This window comes from Biomphalaria glabrata, chromosome 10 (genome assembly GCF_947242115.1).
Source record: "Biomphalaria glabrata chromosome 10, xgBioGlab47.1, whole genome shotgun sequence".
NCBI lineage: Eukaryota > Metazoa > Mollusca > Gastropoda > Planorbidae > Biomphalaria > Biomphalaria glabrata.
Genome location: NC_074720.1, coordinates 31368356 through 31386289, shown reverse-complemented (window position 1 = coordinate 31386289; position 17934 = coordinate 31368356). Strand labels below are relative to the sequence as shown.

The 17934-nt window shown below is 36.9% G+C and overlaps 1 protein-coding gene across 3 annotated transcripts in view; it reads left to right on the top strand.

Annotated features, from left to right (window-relative positions):
* The first annotated feature begins 7650 nt into the window (after positions 1–7650).
* Positions 7651–17934, top strand: part of LOC106060292 (sodium/hydrogen exchanger 10-like) — a 52626-nt gene continuing 42342 nt past the window's right edge. For 2 of the 3 annotated variants that reach the window (XM_056044443.1, XM_056044445.1), the window contains exons 1-6: positions 7651–7850; positions 8689–8846; positions 11925–12005; positions 13824–14003; positions 15559–15693; positions 17048–17155. In XM_056044443.1, coding sequence (XP_055900418.1) covers positions 8726–8846; positions 11925–12005; positions 13824–14003; positions 15559–15693; positions 17048–17155 — 625 coding nt within the window. In that variant the 5' untranslated portion in view covers positions 7651–7850; positions 8689–8725. The remainder of the gene's footprint in view (positions 7851–8688; positions 8847–11924; positions 12006–13823; positions 14004–15558; positions 15694–17047; positions 17156–17934) is intronic. The other variant, XM_056044444.1, reaches the window with a different exon arrangement.

Here is a 17934-nt window from a genome sequence, read left to right as displayed (position 1 = left end):
TTGTCACAGATGAGGTGTAGTGGTAGCCTATATGGGTATATAGTCAACCGACGCAAATCGCCCCAGGCCAGCGCTAGACGAGCAGTAAACCGTGTCGAGCCAAGACGGTCAACTGCGATGACTGACGAAGTTTGTAGAAACATCTAGAGAGCTGAGGAGCGTCACGAGGGATGTGGTCATATGATTAACCAGAAGGGTCCGGAACAAGACGAAGAGGCCAGTGCAAGAGTTGATACGTCGGTACGGTTGTTAACGGAAAGATATTTATACAGTCTGTATTACGTATTGCCAATTGTACAGTATTGGCTGTGATTTATTGGACATTAAAATTAAATTATTACGTTATTTTGGAGCCCTGAGTTGTTAAGTTCTTTAACTAGGTGGTGTCGTGTGGTGCAGTTTGCAGAGAGCCTGGATAGGGAGAAACGTTACAATATATATATATATATATATATATATATATATATATATATATATATATATATATATATATATATATATATATATATATATATATATATATATATATATATATATATATATATCATGGGCGTAGCCAGGGGGGGGGGTCTTGGGGTTCAAACCCCCCCCCCCGAAATGAAATCCCCCCCCCCCGATGGAATTAAGTGACTGATTTTTGCTTTCATTTTGTTTATTTTAGGTGAGATTTTAATACTAAATCATCACTTAGCACAGCCGAGGCAGTTTTGAGTTAAAAACCCTCTACCAGCGGGTTTTGAGTTTAAATCCCCCTACATGGGGTTGTGAGATTTTAAAAACCCCTATCAGGGGGTTTTGAGATTTTAAAAACCCCTATCAGGGGGTTTTGAGATACAAATCCCTCTACCAGGGGGCTTTGAGTTTAAAACCCCCTACAGGGGGTTTTGAATTTTAAACCCCCTACCAGAGTTTTTTGCAGTTAAATCTCCCTCTTCTATAAAACAAAAAAAAAATGCAAACAACAATCCCAAATTCCAACAGCACAGTTGAGGAAGATTTTGATTTAAAAACCCCATCCAAAATTTACGATAACCCCATCTTCAATATCAAAAAAGCAAATTACACAAAATTACTCAAAATTCTATGAGCGTAGCCAAAGGGGTTTTGAGTTTAACCCCACTCCCCCTTCCAGTTGGGGTTTGAAGCTAAAAAGTACCTCTTTAATTTTAGAAATAAGCAAATTACACACTATAAAATCTATGAGCGTAGCCAAAGGGGTTTTGAGTTTAAATCCCCCTCCTCCAGATGGCTTTTTCTTTAAAGTTTAAAACCCCTCCAGATGGTTTTGAGTTTAAAATTCCCCTACAGAGCGTTTAGAGTTGAAAACATCTCTCTTCAATATTATTTTAAAGCAAACTACAGTCACCAAATTCTATGATCGTAGCTAAATGGGGTTTTAAATTAAAAACAAAACAAACAAAAACCCCAGAGATTTTTTAGTTTAAAACCCCTCAACAGATGATTTGACAAAAAAACTTTCTATTTCGATATAAAATCTAAAGCGAAATACAGGCATGTAATTCCAAGAGCGTAGTCAAGAGAGGTTACAAATTTCTACCAGTGGCTTGGGCTCCTTTACGTAAGTGTGAATAGTCTTCTGCCGAAATTGAAAATCATTAAATGTGTCTCAACAAAGATGGCTAAGACAGATTTTAGGAGTCATTCATAGAGATCGGGTCTAAATCAAAGAAATCATATGCCGAACTGGGAGTCGAATCCTTAGTAAGGTTGTGACAGAGCGTCGCATGAGGTTTTGCGGGACATGTTTTCCGACAAAATGAATTACGCAAAATAAGAGTTGCGGAAACAGCTTGCCGGAAAATGCGCCGAACGGCGCGAGAGGGTCTAAGTCAGTAAGAATAGCACATTAGGTTTGTGAAATAAAACTTTTTAATAGCAAGATAAAGCACTGTAGATACCTCAGATTATGCATTTTGTTGGCTTTCAATACCAGAAATAGTGCTCGGCGGCGTGGCTTCGCCCCGCGCTGGGGGAACACTGCGAACTCCCCCAGACCCCCTTGCTAGCAAGGGCGGGGAGTCTACAATAAATAATAAACGTCTTCCGAAAGGGTCAGAATGTAATAAAGATTAATTATGTACACACACACACACACACACACATATATATATATATATATATAATTTTTTTTTGCCGGGGGGGGGGGGGGGGGGTCGGGGGGGGGGGGGGAATCCCCCCCAAAACCCTCCCCGAAAAAAAATCCTGGCTACGCCCATGATATATATATACACACTCACATATGTTTATGTGCAAAGGGGAAAAAAATCACTCAGCCCCCCCCCCCCCCCCCCCGGAAAAAATCCTGTGCCAGGCTTGATATTCTTTATATTGGCCGGAAAATGCTCTCTTTTTATTTTTGATCTTTCAATAATCGAACCGCATTTTATCGACCCACTTACATGACTTTTAGCTCCTGAATTAGACCTATGATAGTCCTATGTTACAAAGAAAAATATTGCGGCCCGCTCTCATTTTTTTTTTCTATCTCTCTTCCTGGAACCCCTATTTTCGGATCTATGAAGCAAGTGCTATAGAGCTCACATTAATGGAACTACCTCATACACACATATATGGCTTTTACTTTATGTGGGCGAGTCTACCTGGGCTGGTAATGAATCGTTATTATTGGTATTCGTTACAGAAATCAACTAAAAAAACAACCCTTCTCTTTGAAAAAGCTTTGACAAATAAAACTGAAGAAACGTAGTTTATGAATTTATAAAAGAAAGGAGTCTAGAAGAAACAACACGTAAAACAGACCATATGGCCAGGGGTCTAGAAGACAAAAAAAGTTTAGGAACCACAGATATAGATTCTAATAATGCTTTTGCACTATTTAGCACTGTTGAATCAAGTTTCAATCTTCTTTACTCGTAGCTATTTTTTAGTTGGCAGCTGTCTTCACTGAGATCTACTTGACATTATTTAATTTTCTATTTATTTTCAAATCTCCCCCAATCTTCTTACGTTATTTTCGGAAGATTTTTTTTTTATCTCTGTTCGTCATTATCTGCCCTTTGACTTTCGAGGTACTGGTAGGTGTGCTGTGACAGTTCGCGTAATAAAATGTCACATTTCCCTCTCACCAGCTGTTCTTAGCACACTATTCTTTGACTTTATCCAGACAGCTTTTTCTTTGGGCGACTTTTCCTTTGGGCGACATTTTCTTTGTGCTAAATACTAAACAATAATATTAGAAAAAAAAGTATTGCCACATGGTACAAGTTGTTAAGGTCGCAAATGTCATCACAAGTTGTTTTGTCAGAATTAATTTTAATTTCAAAAAGTCACAGGAAGAATTAAAATAATTTTAAAACGCACAGGGAGTTTAATATAAAAATTAGACTTCTCAGTAACGATAATCCAGATTATTCAAGACGTGTTACGAGGCCGCAGAGTATAAAAAGGGGCAAATGTGAATTTTTTTATGGCTTATCTCAACACCATATGTGCTTATGGATTTCTTATTCAAATTGATTTATACTTGAAGTAAGACGGCTGTATGATAGGGGGGAATGCGCTCTGGACTCCCGTTCTCGTCGCGATGGACAAGCCGGCAATGAACACTTATCTGGCAGTTCTGATATTCTTCTGTACGTTGCATCGTTTTAGGATGTTGACAAAACAGGTTGAACTGAGCATTATTATTGGTTTGAAAGAAGAGACGTTAATGAAGAAACCAACAAACTAAGTTACGTAATGTAAAGCAGTGTTCTGTAATAACTCCCGAAATCAGTTTTTTTTCTTGGTGTGTCTGTCGACTGTAAATTCTCGGTAGCACCAACTCACTACCATGTTTGCCTGCCAGCAGTCTCGCCTTCCTCAAAATGCCATCATTGAAGTGTTCCTCAACATGGCCAAGTTGGTATTTATGTCTTTAATGTGACTGCTGATGTGCTGTTAAGAGGCCACTTATGCTAAGATGGACAGACTGCAACATCACAGAAACTGGCTCATAAAAAGATAAATAATTGACAATTAAAAGACAAATCAGAAACACATGAAAGCAGGCACTGATTACACATATGCAGTTTGTCAGGTTTCACTTACAGGCCGTTACTTTAAAATACGCCAAACAGTCAAAGATCTTCTCAAAGTTGTGACTTAAAGTATGAAGGAATTCGTATGTCTCTGTCCATCGTGTATCACACAAGAGGTAAATCCAGCATCAACGCTCTCACTTGGAAGAAATAGATCATCTTCCGGATGACACCAACAGCATTACGCATTATATATATATATCTGAAATGGCATTCAGGTCAATGATAACAAGTTAAAGTCTATGGGACTCGCAACGACAATGTCTGCTTTAGAATATTTTTCACGAATCCTTGCCTGAACACAGTTTTGAATCCTATAGTACCCATCACCGGGCAGCCATCGTAGCCTTGGCCTAGTAATTTTTTCATGTGAAAAATATACATAATGTATTCGCTGACAATGAAGTTAGACACAGGCAGTGCGTATCTCTTATCCATAATGACAAAATCAATGAATTCTTATCGAGTACAATCTCCATCAACAAACCCAACGCTCAAACACATCTGTTCAGTACCTGAGATATCTGCATTTTTATTAACGAAATACCAAGAAAACGCAGATAATTCATGCTGCTGCTCGATATTTTGGGGTTTCTTGCTGCTGCAAATACAAATCATGTTTTGACTCGAGTGGTATGGAAAGAACATTTTTTTTTATCTCTCTTCTATCTACTGGTGGACGTGTTTAACCTGCTATTTTATCGAGCGCTAACACTGATCGCAACTCCGCCAGACGTATATATATGTACATTTACCAAATTGACTGCACTCTTCCATCTTGTTTAAAGAAACTTTCACATATATCAGACAGCTGGTTAGAATTCCCCCCCCCCCAGACAAAAAAAAACAACAACAAACAAAGAAACAAAACACAACTTTTATCATATTCTAGGTCTTTACTAAATATAATGATAACTATTAATTATATGCAAATGAAAACAAATCGTTACGAGTAACATGCTATAGAATATTGAATTGAAAGCGTACATGGTCATACATAAACTACAGATTAGCCTATTATAGTTTATTACAACGAAAGCTTATCCTTATTAACATAATTTCAATGGAAGTACTATACATCTAAAGTTGCTTCCTAGCAGTAGTTAATTGATTTGAAGGTGTAAAAAAACTGGTTAAAATTTGGCTACCCAGAATTCAGAGGGGTTCACGTAGCCTACATGGTCAGCCATCTATTCCTGATAAGCCTAGGCTAGTCTACTATAATTGTAGTTTAGTCACCACTATAAGCACTACTTGTTCAGTTGCTACTTAGATTTTTATTGATCTGATGTTTTAAAAAGTGACTAGAATTTGGCAACTCAGAATCCAGGGGGGGTGCAAGTACACCCCCTTGCACCCCACCAGAGGGGGCCTATGCGGTGGCCCCTGTGTTCGAACCGCGCCCGTTACTATCAACCCGTGGTCCTGCGGGAGGTTCGAGGCCTGGCTAGGATGTCATTTTAAGTATTATTGAAACTTATTTTTATACGATTCAATTTTGTGCTACTTAAATTTCTAATATTCTGAAGGGGATTTTATGTTTAATGAATCACCTTCTCCAATCCCTTAGTCTGTTGGATCACCACATAAGATCTGTTGACCATCTTTCTCCATTCCTCTGTCTTTTGCCTTGGATAGAACCTCTTTTAATTGCACGTCCGTCCATTCTCTTATACTGTCTTCCCATCGCCTTTTTTTTGTCTGCCTCACTTTTTCCTGGTACTGTTCCCCGAAGGAAGGTCTTTGTAGGCCCCAAGGACCTTGTAATAATAATATGGCCATAGAGTTTTGTGTTTAATGAATACTAATTCACAAATCCTGGTCTACGCTTGGATACCATGCTGTATTGCGAACTTCTAGAGTGGTTAAATTGAATATACTAAGAAAGGCCAGCGTCACAAGTATGCGAATGAACGACATGCTTTCTTTCAGCCCGATAGGCCTACATGGGACTCACAGTCATAATCTATTTATATTAAAAGCACTCTGGGAACCTGTGCATTGAGATTAGCATTTTCTACATGTTTCATTTCCCTGGTGTCGTTGTACTATATCCTTATAACTTCAGGCTTGTATTATAAAGTCAAGCCTTTTCAAATATCGAACTTTTAGAGGCACGTTTTTGTTTCCTTTCTAAAGCTTGCTTTTTAGTCAGGTGTAAGGCAAGGAGGGGAAAAATGGGCTTGGGGTAGGGGGGGGGTAACAAGATTAATCAGTTTGTTTCGGGCTGGAAAGCGACACAGTGTATCTCATAGTTGTGTCCAACCGACACACGTGTGTCAGCTAGCAATGTAGTGGAATCACATAGAAAGTGGTGCCTGGTATATGAACTCGAGAATAACAGTTGAATAAATGATGAATGGATTTAACTCTAGATAGATAGACAGATAGATAGATAGATAGATAGATAGATAGATAGATAGATAGATAGATAGATAGATAGATAGATAGATAGATAGATAGATAGATAGATAGATAGATAGATAGATAGATAGATAGATAGATTTCTTCTATGGTGGAAAAAGCTCTCATTCCGACTGATTCTTTCCGAGAACATCTGATGCCAGCTTCTTTTCTCTGTGCCAGTGAAAACAAAATTTCGAATGAGTTTATCTTTATAGCGCACCCGGGTGTGTGAGGGAGGGGGGCGGGCTATTCTTCAATTAATAATAATATATGTATAGGTTTAAATTTTAAAAAAAAATTATTAAGGGCCAAAAATAAAAGGCTTCCTGGCATTGTGGTAAGCTTTTCAGGGTGTCATCACGAAGGGCTTTAATTTATTCTATGTCAATGGTTCCGTATTCTGTAAACCTGAAACAACAAGAAAAATAGGGATTCCAATCAAAATAAATACCATATTGAGGATTTCTTCTCTTATTTTATCAAATACAGACGTTACTTAAAAAGAAAAGAAGATGATTACGTCCTACGCGTGTTCCTAGATCAATCTAATCATGCATGCCAATCAATGACTTAACTTCTGTCTAATAGCACTAGGGAAGAAGATTTTTACTATAAAACTAAATGTCAAGGACACTAAATTGAAATTCAGCGTAGACAACATTTAAAAAAAGAAACTGAGCTACAAACAAAAGCTACAAATTATCAAATGGCTTATTTCAATACTTCTTTTGTTCATGCTTCCGTATTCTGTACACTGGTTACTGGATTGCCGCCCCTTTCACGGTTCTCTGGGGCGGTTACAGAATAAGAATAGAAAGAAATTCTCCGTGGTTATATAGCGTTTCCTTTCGACGCTTATAGCGAGCGGGCCGGATCCGAAGCGCGGTGCGTAATTGGCACGACCCAACCCAGTAATGGTCACTGCCATTGTGGAACCTTCATACATACAGGTCTTGGGGTGAAGAGCTCCAGATCCGCGCCTGGTTGCTGGATAAAATATTTCCCAACGTTTAAGAACGTTTGAGTGGTACAATGGCTCATACGGCGCTGATAACGATGTCCCTAGTTGTTTAACGTACACCAGATACACCAAACACAAAAATTGCTATTTATGGATTTGGATTTTGGAAAATCTCCAAAACAGTGAGGATCTCTAGAGTAGATCATCATTATGTGACGTAGTCAACAGGATGGAGATGCATGACTAAATGGAATGTTACTGAATGTAGGCTTACATGGTACACAAGCATGGTTCAAGTGATAAAGACCGTTCACATCACGTAGATCTAGAAGTCATTGTGCTAATAATTACAGCTCAGAAGTTCAAAGTAGATCTAGATCTAGACTTCTTTCGGTTCATATATTCATAGTGAAACATAAGGGGTAAAATAAAAATCATTTATATTTATCTAGTCTAGATCTAGATTTAAAAATTATCATAAATCTAGATCTAGAAGTAAAATCTGTCAATAACCTAGACTCAAGATCTATTCTCTATGCCCCTTGCGAAAACGTGATTTAATTTATAGATTCTATAGTTTGGATGTTCCTTCATAATCATGATAATGGAAAAGTATAACATCGTAGCAGTGGCGTCACTAGCCCTAGGGTCGGTGTCACCCGGTGCGGTTTAGCTCAAGGTGTCACCCCCTTCCCTCTTTCAACTTTGCCAAAACTAAAAATCCCAATAAAAGCTATTGTTAGTTTATTACTTTTTTTGAACCATAATTTAGGAAGCTTAAAGACTTATAATTATAACACAATTTTTCCGATTTTATTTCGTAGTAAAAAAGAGATCATGTAAAGAGAAACGTTAATGTAAAAAAAAAAAGGAGTTAAAAATAACATGGTATCTTTTCGAAGATTCTTTATCTTTTTATTTTTTTGAAGAAGCTTTGTAAAAAGGGAATTAATTCAAGAGAAGACAATATGGAGAGTCAGTCAAAAAGTTTATAGCTTCATTCGAAGTCCACATTTGTGAATCTATTTTTGAAATTAAGCTACACTGTATGATAATAATAAGTGTTTTCATTATTTCTACCTGAAGGATCAAAATATTTTATTATTAAATAGGCTTTCGGTTATTTCTTCACCTCACCAAGACTCATACAATTGAATACTGGCCCTCAGATTGAACGTATGGGTTTAGGTCTATGTAATGATCAGTCAATTCGATTGTACCACAACAATACATCATGACTTAATGTCTTTTACATTGAAGCAAACAGACGAGGCGTTCCGATACGTAAAACAACAAAATGGCGCCGAGGCGGCAAGAGAATAATAAGAGTGTCACTGCTAGTAATGTTGGACACCATGACGAGGAGATGAGCTCTCTGCAAATAATTCTCTACGGATTCTTGTTCCTGCTGTTTGGCTGTAAGTATATTCATTGCTACATACTGGTTATATGCTGTATTATTTTAACAATTGACCAATCGACAATGTGTTTACAATTCGAGAAACAACAGTAAGCTTCTGATAGAAGGATACAATTTCGATAGGTTTTGTATGGAGGTCTCTACAATTGAAAGCTTTAATAAATCTCCATTTATGAATAAAAAAAATAAGTATAAAAACGCATGCTATATTTTAGAAAAACAAAAACTCCGATTTTATTTTTTATTTCATTTGTGGAGACCCCTTTCTTGTGGACGCCTGTAGCCCAGCCTGACATCCCTTAAATTCAGCCCTGGATAGAACTAAAAATAGCCAAGGGAGTTCAAAATATGAATGGATCTTTTCAGTTAAAGATTCTGGTTGTTTCCTGTCTATGGGAAAAGTCAATTTTAGGAAGACTAATCGGGTCAATCAATAAGTTGCAAGCTTCATGTTAAATTTACTTTTGTGAATTTATTGTTATAATTAAGCTATGTTGTGTGTGTCTAATTATTTAAAGATTTTGACTTGAGAGATTAAATTACTTCATTTCATCAGTTAAATAAGGATATCCGGCAGACGATCAGAATTAATTTACGAAAATACCAACACACATTGACGCTCGATTCCATTTTGATATTTGTAGATAATGGTAGACGTTGCCCAGATGTTAGTCTCCTATCTCAAAACATGAAGGGTTTCGGATGAACATCTGCGAATGACATTTGTCTCAATAATGAAAAAAAAGTTTTTGAGTAGATAGGTGTTAACGGCATAGTGCAAGTTCCAGGCAATGTATAGAATGACGTTTTCGTACTTTACTAGTAACATTTATTTCTGATTCAATAACTATTCCGTCTTCAAGGAAATATTAACGATAATAATTCAAGATTTTTTAAATTTTTATAAATGCTTTTGTACATGGGCGTAGCCGGGGGGAGGAGGTTTGGGGTTAGGGATTTTTTTGCTTTGATTTTTTTTAAATTTTAGGTGAGATTTTAATACTAAACCATCACTTGCCCCAGCGCCGCCAAGGGGGTTTTGAGTTTAAAACCTCCTACCAGGGGGTTTTGCAGTTAAATTCCGCTCTTTTACAAAGCAAAAGAAACAAAAAAAATAATGCAAATGACAATCCCCAAATTCCAAGTGCATAGCTACTTAGCTAGGAAGATTTTGGTTTTAAACCCCCCTCCGAAATTTACGATAAAACCCCCTCTTCAATATAAAAAAAAGCAAATTACGCACTCAAAATGCTATGAGCGTAGCCAAAGGGGTTTTGAGTTTAAGCCCCCTTTCAGCGAGGTTTGAAGCTAAATAATATTTCTTCTATATAAAAAAAGCAAATTAATCACTCAAAATGCTATGAGCGTAGCCAAAGGGGTTTTGAGTTTAAACCCCTTTTCAGCAGGGTTTGAAGCTTTAAAAAATACCTCTTCAATTAAAAAAAAAAGCAAATTAATCAATCAAAATGATATGAGCGTAGCCAAAGGGGTTTTGAGTTTAAACCCCCTTTCAGCGGGGTTTAAAGCTAAAAAATACCTCTTCAATAAAAAAAAAAAGAAAATTACACACTCAAAATGCTATGAGCGTAGCCAAAGGGGTTTTGAGTTTAATCCCCCACCCCTTCAGCGAGGTTTCAAAAATACCTCTTCAATATAAAAAAAAAAGTAAATTACACACTAAAATTCTTTGAGAGTAGCCAAGCTAAGGGGGGTTTTGAGTTTAAACCCCCCCCCCCTCCTCCAGATGGCTTTTTTTTAAAGTTTAAAACACCTCCAGATTGTTTTGAGGTTGAAATCCCCCTACAGAGAGTTTTGAAGTTGAAAACCCCCTCTTCAATATTAGTCTAAATCAAACTAGGCTCACCAAATGGGGCTTTGAATTTGTTAAAAAAAACTACAGACATTTTTTAGTTTAAAACCCCCAAACAGATCATTTGGACGATAAAACTTCCCTTTTCGATATAAAATCTAAAACAAACTACAGTCACCTAATTCCAAGAGCGTAGCCAAGAGAAAATATAAATTTCTATCAGTCGCTGTGCTCCATTAATAAAGTGCAGTGAATAGTCATCTGCCGAAATTGAAAAAGACTAAATGTGGCTCAATAAAGATGGCTAAGACGGATTTTAGGAGTCAGCTATAGAGATCGGGTCTCAATCAAGGAAATCCTATGCTGGGAGTCGCCCCCTTAGTAAGGTTGTGACAGAGTGTCGCATGAGGTTTGCGGGACATGTTCTCCGACAAAATGAATTACACGTAATAACAGTTGTGATGACATGGAGGCCATTACGAGGAAAGCGCAAACAGGGACATCCTAGTACAAACTTGGCGCCACACTTTCGTGGAGGACCTCAGAGCAGGTGAGAAGAGGCTTCAGACATTACCAGTGACAGATTTTTGTGGAAGCAGCTTGCCGTCCAATGCGCCGAACATTAAGAATAGCACATTAGGTTTTTGAAATAAAACTTTTTAATAGCAGGATAATGCACTGTAGATACCTCAGAATATGCATTTTGTTGGCTTTCAATACCAGAAATAGTGCTTGACTCGCAGCACTCCCCCAGACCCACTTGCTGATTAGGGCGAGGAGTCTACAATTTTCTCACTAACTCCTGGAAGAAAATATTGTATGGTAGAATAAACGTCATCCGAAAGAATGAAAGGGCAGAATGTAATGAAGATTAATTATACACACACACACATGCACATATATATATATATATATATATAAGTAATATATAAAAGTAATATATATATATATATATATATTTGGGGGGGGGGGGGAGAAAAAATCCACGAAAAAAATTCATGGCTACGCCCGTGCTTTTGTATTGTTAGTCTACAGCTACTACTTATTTAATTACATGCCTGATCCAAACTAATTGATACAAGTACAATCAATATAAGCTTTGTTTTGAAAATGTTTATACATTTATTTTCTTGTTTATCTTTAGGTCCCAAGACTACAATACTTTCCTCTCCCCACCCTACTCTTGAGAGATGTAATTATGTTAAAAGTGAAGAGCAAAAAAAAAAAAGAAGGATAAATAACAATTAATGTGTTTCGTCTTTACAGTATTCTTTCGCCAAGTGACAACTAACAGACGATCCACTCTAGGTCATCATATTATTTTGGTCTTATTAGGAATCATTGTAGGTAATAAGATTATCTTCGTTTCTTCTCTATTTCTATCGTTTTTTGGTTGTACCTTGGTCAGTTTCATAAACGTACGTAGTCTGTGTTGACTAACTTCACTAGCATTAGAAAGAGCATGTGAAAAACAAAACCGCGAGAACTCTCATGAAGTTCGAGGGATACACATTTGAGACTCACAAAAAAAAAAAGACGTTGCCGAAGACAAGAGCAGACGACGAAACGAGAACTTTAAAATAGACCCCTAGCAGACAACGGCTTTGTTAGCATCAGAATTGACAAAATATGCAGGTCGCAAATGGGTCTGCTAAGTCACGCGAAACACTATACCCTTTCCCTAATTTGAGAGAATCGAAGACCATGGCTATTTAGTAGCTAATTTTAATTCACTTTCCAATCAGACCTTACGTTTTTAGCGGCCCCCGAAAGGGGAAAAGACGCTATTAGTTTTGTGCGAAATGTCTGTCCGTCTGTCCGTCCGTCCCGTTTAGATCTCGTAAACTAGAAGAGATATTGAAAATCCGACTTCACAATATTTTAGACCATTCAAAGTTCTGATGCAACGGCTACTTTTTTTTTCCTGAAAGCGAAAATTCTAATTTTTAAAAATCAATTATGCAAGCAGTTTTTTATAAGAAAAAGCTAATTAGTATGCATTATATGTTACACCTAATTTAAGACGAATAGTAATCTTATAAATATCATTTTCGTGAACATTTTTCTATATAGCGGAAATTTTTTTTTTTTTTTTTTTTTTGAGAATTCGAAAATGAGATTGAGCCTTTTCAAAGAAATTAACTTATTTAGTTCGAACCGAGGGTTCCGGGTTCGAATCCTGGTGAAGACTGGGATTTTCAACTTCTGAGTCTACCCAGCTCTAATGTGTACCTGACATTAGTTGGGGAAAAGCAAAGGCGGTTGGTCGTTGTGCTGGCTACATGACACCCTCGTTAACCGTAGGCCACAACGACAGATGAACTTTACATCATCTGCCCTATAGACCACAAACTAGTTAGGCCAGGTTCACATCTAACTTTACATTCACTTTCACGTATCCTTTGATCTGCGGGACGGTTGGGGCACTACACAAGATCTGTTAACCTTCTTTCTCCATTCTTATCTCTCATTTGTCTTTGATGTAATTTCATTCGGATGTTCTTTCTGAAAATATTGAAGCCTACCTGGGTGGACCACTGGTCGTGCGGTTTGCGCGCTGGACTGTCGTTTGGATTTATCGACGATCGAAGGTTCAAACCCTGCCTGCTCCCATCCCCCGTCGTCCTGCGGGAGGTTTGGACTAGGAAGTAAACTATCTTCAACTCTGAAGGATTATCCGAATTATGTTAAACATTTTACTTCGGGGGCCGATTTTGAGTTTGTGTTTCCACACAAACTGTCTTTTGTAACCTTGTTTTGATTTAATAAAGTGTTTCTATATTTACGTCGTCATTAAAGGCGTACTTGTAGGCTGAGTGGTTAAGTCCTTGGCTTTCGAACCTGAGGTCCTGGTTTCGAATCTCTGTGAAGATTGTGATTTTGAATTTTGTTTTTTTTTTTAGGGCGCCCATGAGTTCACCCAACTCTAATGGGTACCTGACCTTAGTTGGGGAAAGTTATGACGGTTGGTCGTTGTGCTGGCCACATGACATCCTGATCATTATTAGTTGGCTAAAGAAACAGACAACCTTAACATCTGCCGTATAGATCGTAGAGTCTGAAAGGTTTACTTGTTTTTATAAAGAGTTTGCAAGCTAACTGTAAAAAAAAAAAAAACAACCACAACAAGACGCTGACACTGTACTTTCTTGTTTCCACACCAAGGGCATCTGTCCTACATTGAAAAGCGATTGGAGGATCCTATGCTGATCAACAGCGTTGGCCAGCTGCATCTACTGCAACTCTTCATACCCATGATGTTCTTCGAGTCGACCTTTAACCTTGAGATTCATTATATGAAGACCATGTTGATTCATTTGATTTTGGTTGTGATACCCACACTACGTGAGTATAGCCTGCTACGTCATTATTAATAATAAAAGGAAGGCCTGCAAGTATACGCTCCTTCAGACACTCCTTACACGCTTGGCTTGATTTGGAACAAACCGCTTTATATCCACCTCTCCCCCAGCTTACACACACGCATACAAACTAGTATCATTTTCCCCGTCACCCCTTTACAAAAAAATTAGTTCTACTCTACACAAAATATTTAACTTTTCTTTGACTTGTCAACTCAACAAGGAAATATTTACTATACTCTAATGTTTCTAGTCCACATTGACTTTTCACCTCAGCCCAGCGGTTCTCAACCTTTTTAGCTCCGCGACACCCTAATACAATTTTCCACTAGTTGGCGACCCCTAACCATCAAAAAATGACATTAATTTCAATTGTTGAAAAAAATTTTCTTTAGCAATGAAAATGTAGTCTGCATATCTATTTTCGAATGGCAATTATAAAAAAAAAAAGAAAAACAAAGAAGTAACTCTAAATAGAAAGCAAGTCTATTATCAAATACTGATGTAACATTCACTAAAAATGCCTTCTATATCCTCTGGCAGTATTCTGTTATATGTTCATCTGTTTTTGTCAGCCACACATTTTATTTTTATTTTATTGATACTTGACGATCGTTTCACAGATTCTTTAATAATGTAATCTGAGTAATCTCTCTTTCTTGCAACAAAATAAATAACAATGCATACCAACTATAGTTCAAATATGCTTGTTACAACATGCTAGAAACAAAATACAAAACAATAATAAAAGCAAACAAACAATTTTTCGATGATCATAGGCAACCCCTGCCAAAAGGTCATTCGGAGTCGCGTTCCACAGGTTGAGAACCCCTGCCCTAGCCTGTCCCTGAACATACTACGATGTTTGTTAAACAAAATATCCTTCCTAAAACACACACTTTTAATTGGCCTTCACTTTTACTGTGACAATGCTTTGAATACAAAAACTCACTTATTAGTAAATTTCTGAAATATGACAAATGCCTTGACAACATCCTTCATAAACTAAAGTTTATGTAATGAGTTCACTAATGAGCCCGCTAATGAGGACTATTCAACAGAAACCTGGGTTACTCAGAGCTCCTCTTGATTAGAAATGTTTTCTTTTGCATTAGATTGACACAATGAGAAAGTCAAAAGACTTTTATTTGCTTATAAATGTCACGCTTGACTCACTTGTTGTTTTTTTAATTTGTTCGTGTATTTTCATCGACTATGAAAATGCAAAATTTCAACTTGATCCGAGAATGAAAAGTGGAAGAAAAGAAAGCGTGTACAAGATTTGTACCAGACAGACAGACGGACAGAGTTAATATAAGCTTTGTGAAAACAAAACGACCTTGCTAGTGTGTCCACCCGATTTGTAATTTTCCCTGTTGATATTACTCGTTAAGGAACCCCCCCCCCCACCCCCACCCCACCCCCCCATGCAGTGCTAAACGTTAAATGAACATAAATATTTTTATGTAAGTCTCTCTACTGTTTTAATTATCACTGCACAATGCTAACAGGAATCTTTCATTTATGATTCATTTTAGTGCTGGCTTCAGCATCTGCCATTGCTTTCAGGGAAATGCTAAACTTTCCCATGAACCCTCTAGAGAGCATTGTTATGATGACCTTGTCATTGCCACCAGGACCACGAATGACCAGGATCTTTCTGTCTAGTATAAGTAAGTGTCTATACTTTTTATAGTTCATCCATATGGGGTGGTGTTTTTATTTACACACAGCCCGTCACCACTACTGGAAAATGGGCCGCCAACAATATATGAAATAGTAAGGGAAAACTATCAGTAATTAGTCTAATAAACGGAAATGTAACGATGGAATTGTGGGATTTAATACGTCTTGCAGATTTTCCTACATGGCGGAAAACCTATAAATAGCAAGCTTTTTGGTGTATCCGGTGTACAAAGTAAAGAAGTGTCGATAAGCTAGGTTTTTTTTTTTGGTTTTTAATGGTATAAATAAGTATGTGTAAGTTTAAGAATGGCAGCATCAAGTTTTCTAAGCTCTTCTATTTGTAACTGCAATTTAGTTGGCAATGTTTGAGATCTATTTAGGGTTCTTGAAATTGTTAAGTTTATAGCTAACATCTCCGGAGATTTTCAGAAACTATGTCTGATGGCCCAATGTGATGACTGATAAATTTCTTTAGTTGAAACAATAACTGTAAAGGACTTAGGGTAGTTCTTTGAGGGGCGTAATTTAACGGGGTATGATTCTCAACTGTAGATCCTTAAAGGCGTACAAGCATGACAAAAGTACACTTAACAACAGAGTAGAACTTAGTATTTATTTACAGTATTTCAACTGGTTACACACATATAATATAGAATACAAAATCATCAATACTGAAAGCAATAAATGTGCCCAAATTAAATACTCCAGGGCGCCTAGACTAGATGCAATAATATATTATATAAGGGTATCATGAAACAACATAACATTAACCCAAATATTCAGTACACAAACATGGCAGAAATAACATCTCCTTGATCTAGGCAACACAACTAGCCCTGGTCAGCTCTCCAACTGGCTAGACTGACCACAGGAAACCTTATTGTCCCTCCTTGAAAAACCTCGTGCTAAAGCAGCTCACCACTCACAACTATTAAAATAAACAAACACACACACACACTCACATCTTACACACCCCTGCTCTTGATTTCTCTTGCTCTTCTTACAATGTACATTGACTTTAACCTTAAACACATAATACAAATATAATTTTTAAAAAAATTTTAAATAATTTTTTTAAATTTGTATTTGGTCAATAAATAATATTTATTTAGTGATGTGGCTGTATATGTGGAGTTTTCACCGTTATTACGTTTTGTACACTTTTCCCTCCCATATCACATTCTCGGATCAAGCTGAACTTTCGCTTAATTATCTGTACTTATTAATATATAAAAAGGGAGCTTATTAATGCAGTATTGAGATACATTCGGTTCTTCCCCTTTGTTTTAAGATGACGTTAAGAAAACAAAATTTTGCTTGTTTTACTTATAACAAATGCAGGTGCAGAGTACGATCTTCGGGTGCCTCTTGAAGCCGAGTCTCTCTTCGGTAGCTGTGTGACCTACATGTTCTACACTGTTGTCACAACCCGTTCCTTCCATACTTCAAGTAAATGTGTTAAGTAGTTGTCACTTTTTTAGCGGCCCCCGAAAGGGGTAAAGACGCTATTAGTTTTGTGTGGAATGTCTGTCCGTCCGTCACTTCAAATCACTTATGCAAGCAGTTTTTTTCATAAAAATACACCACTTTTACAACAATTCACTATTAATAGCAATAAACACTGGAGGCTCTTTAGAAGGGGAGATGACTATTTACCGTATTTTTAACACATTTATGCAAATGGTTTAAGATTTTATATCAAAAACAATAATACACTTAAATATTTTTATTTTTATTTTTAGCGGCCCCCGAAAGGGGAAAAGACGCTATTAGTTTTGTGTGAAATGTCTGTTCGTCTGTCCGTTTAGATCTCGTAAACTAGAAAAGATAGTGATATATATAATAAATAAAATAGGGAAATATATAATTATGCCACCATTCTCCAATTTTCTCAATCTATAAAGTTAGCTATTTACATTTAGTTCATTTAGACATTTTTTGTTTGAGATTAGTCTACTATAGGCTTTGAATCGATTTGGTAAGAAGCCAGACGGGACCAGGTAAAGAGATGAGATGTATAAGAACGTGAAAACATTAGATACATATGCAGTCGACGGATAGGAACACTAATACATGACAATCAGAAAGCATGAAAAATAACATCAAAACCATCCTTTGACATACTTGCTTAGCTTTAGAAATTGAAAGATGCTATACCTAAGTACTTTTTTTTTAGTACTATTATGAATTTATGAACATATACTTACATAAGATTTTTTACCAAATTA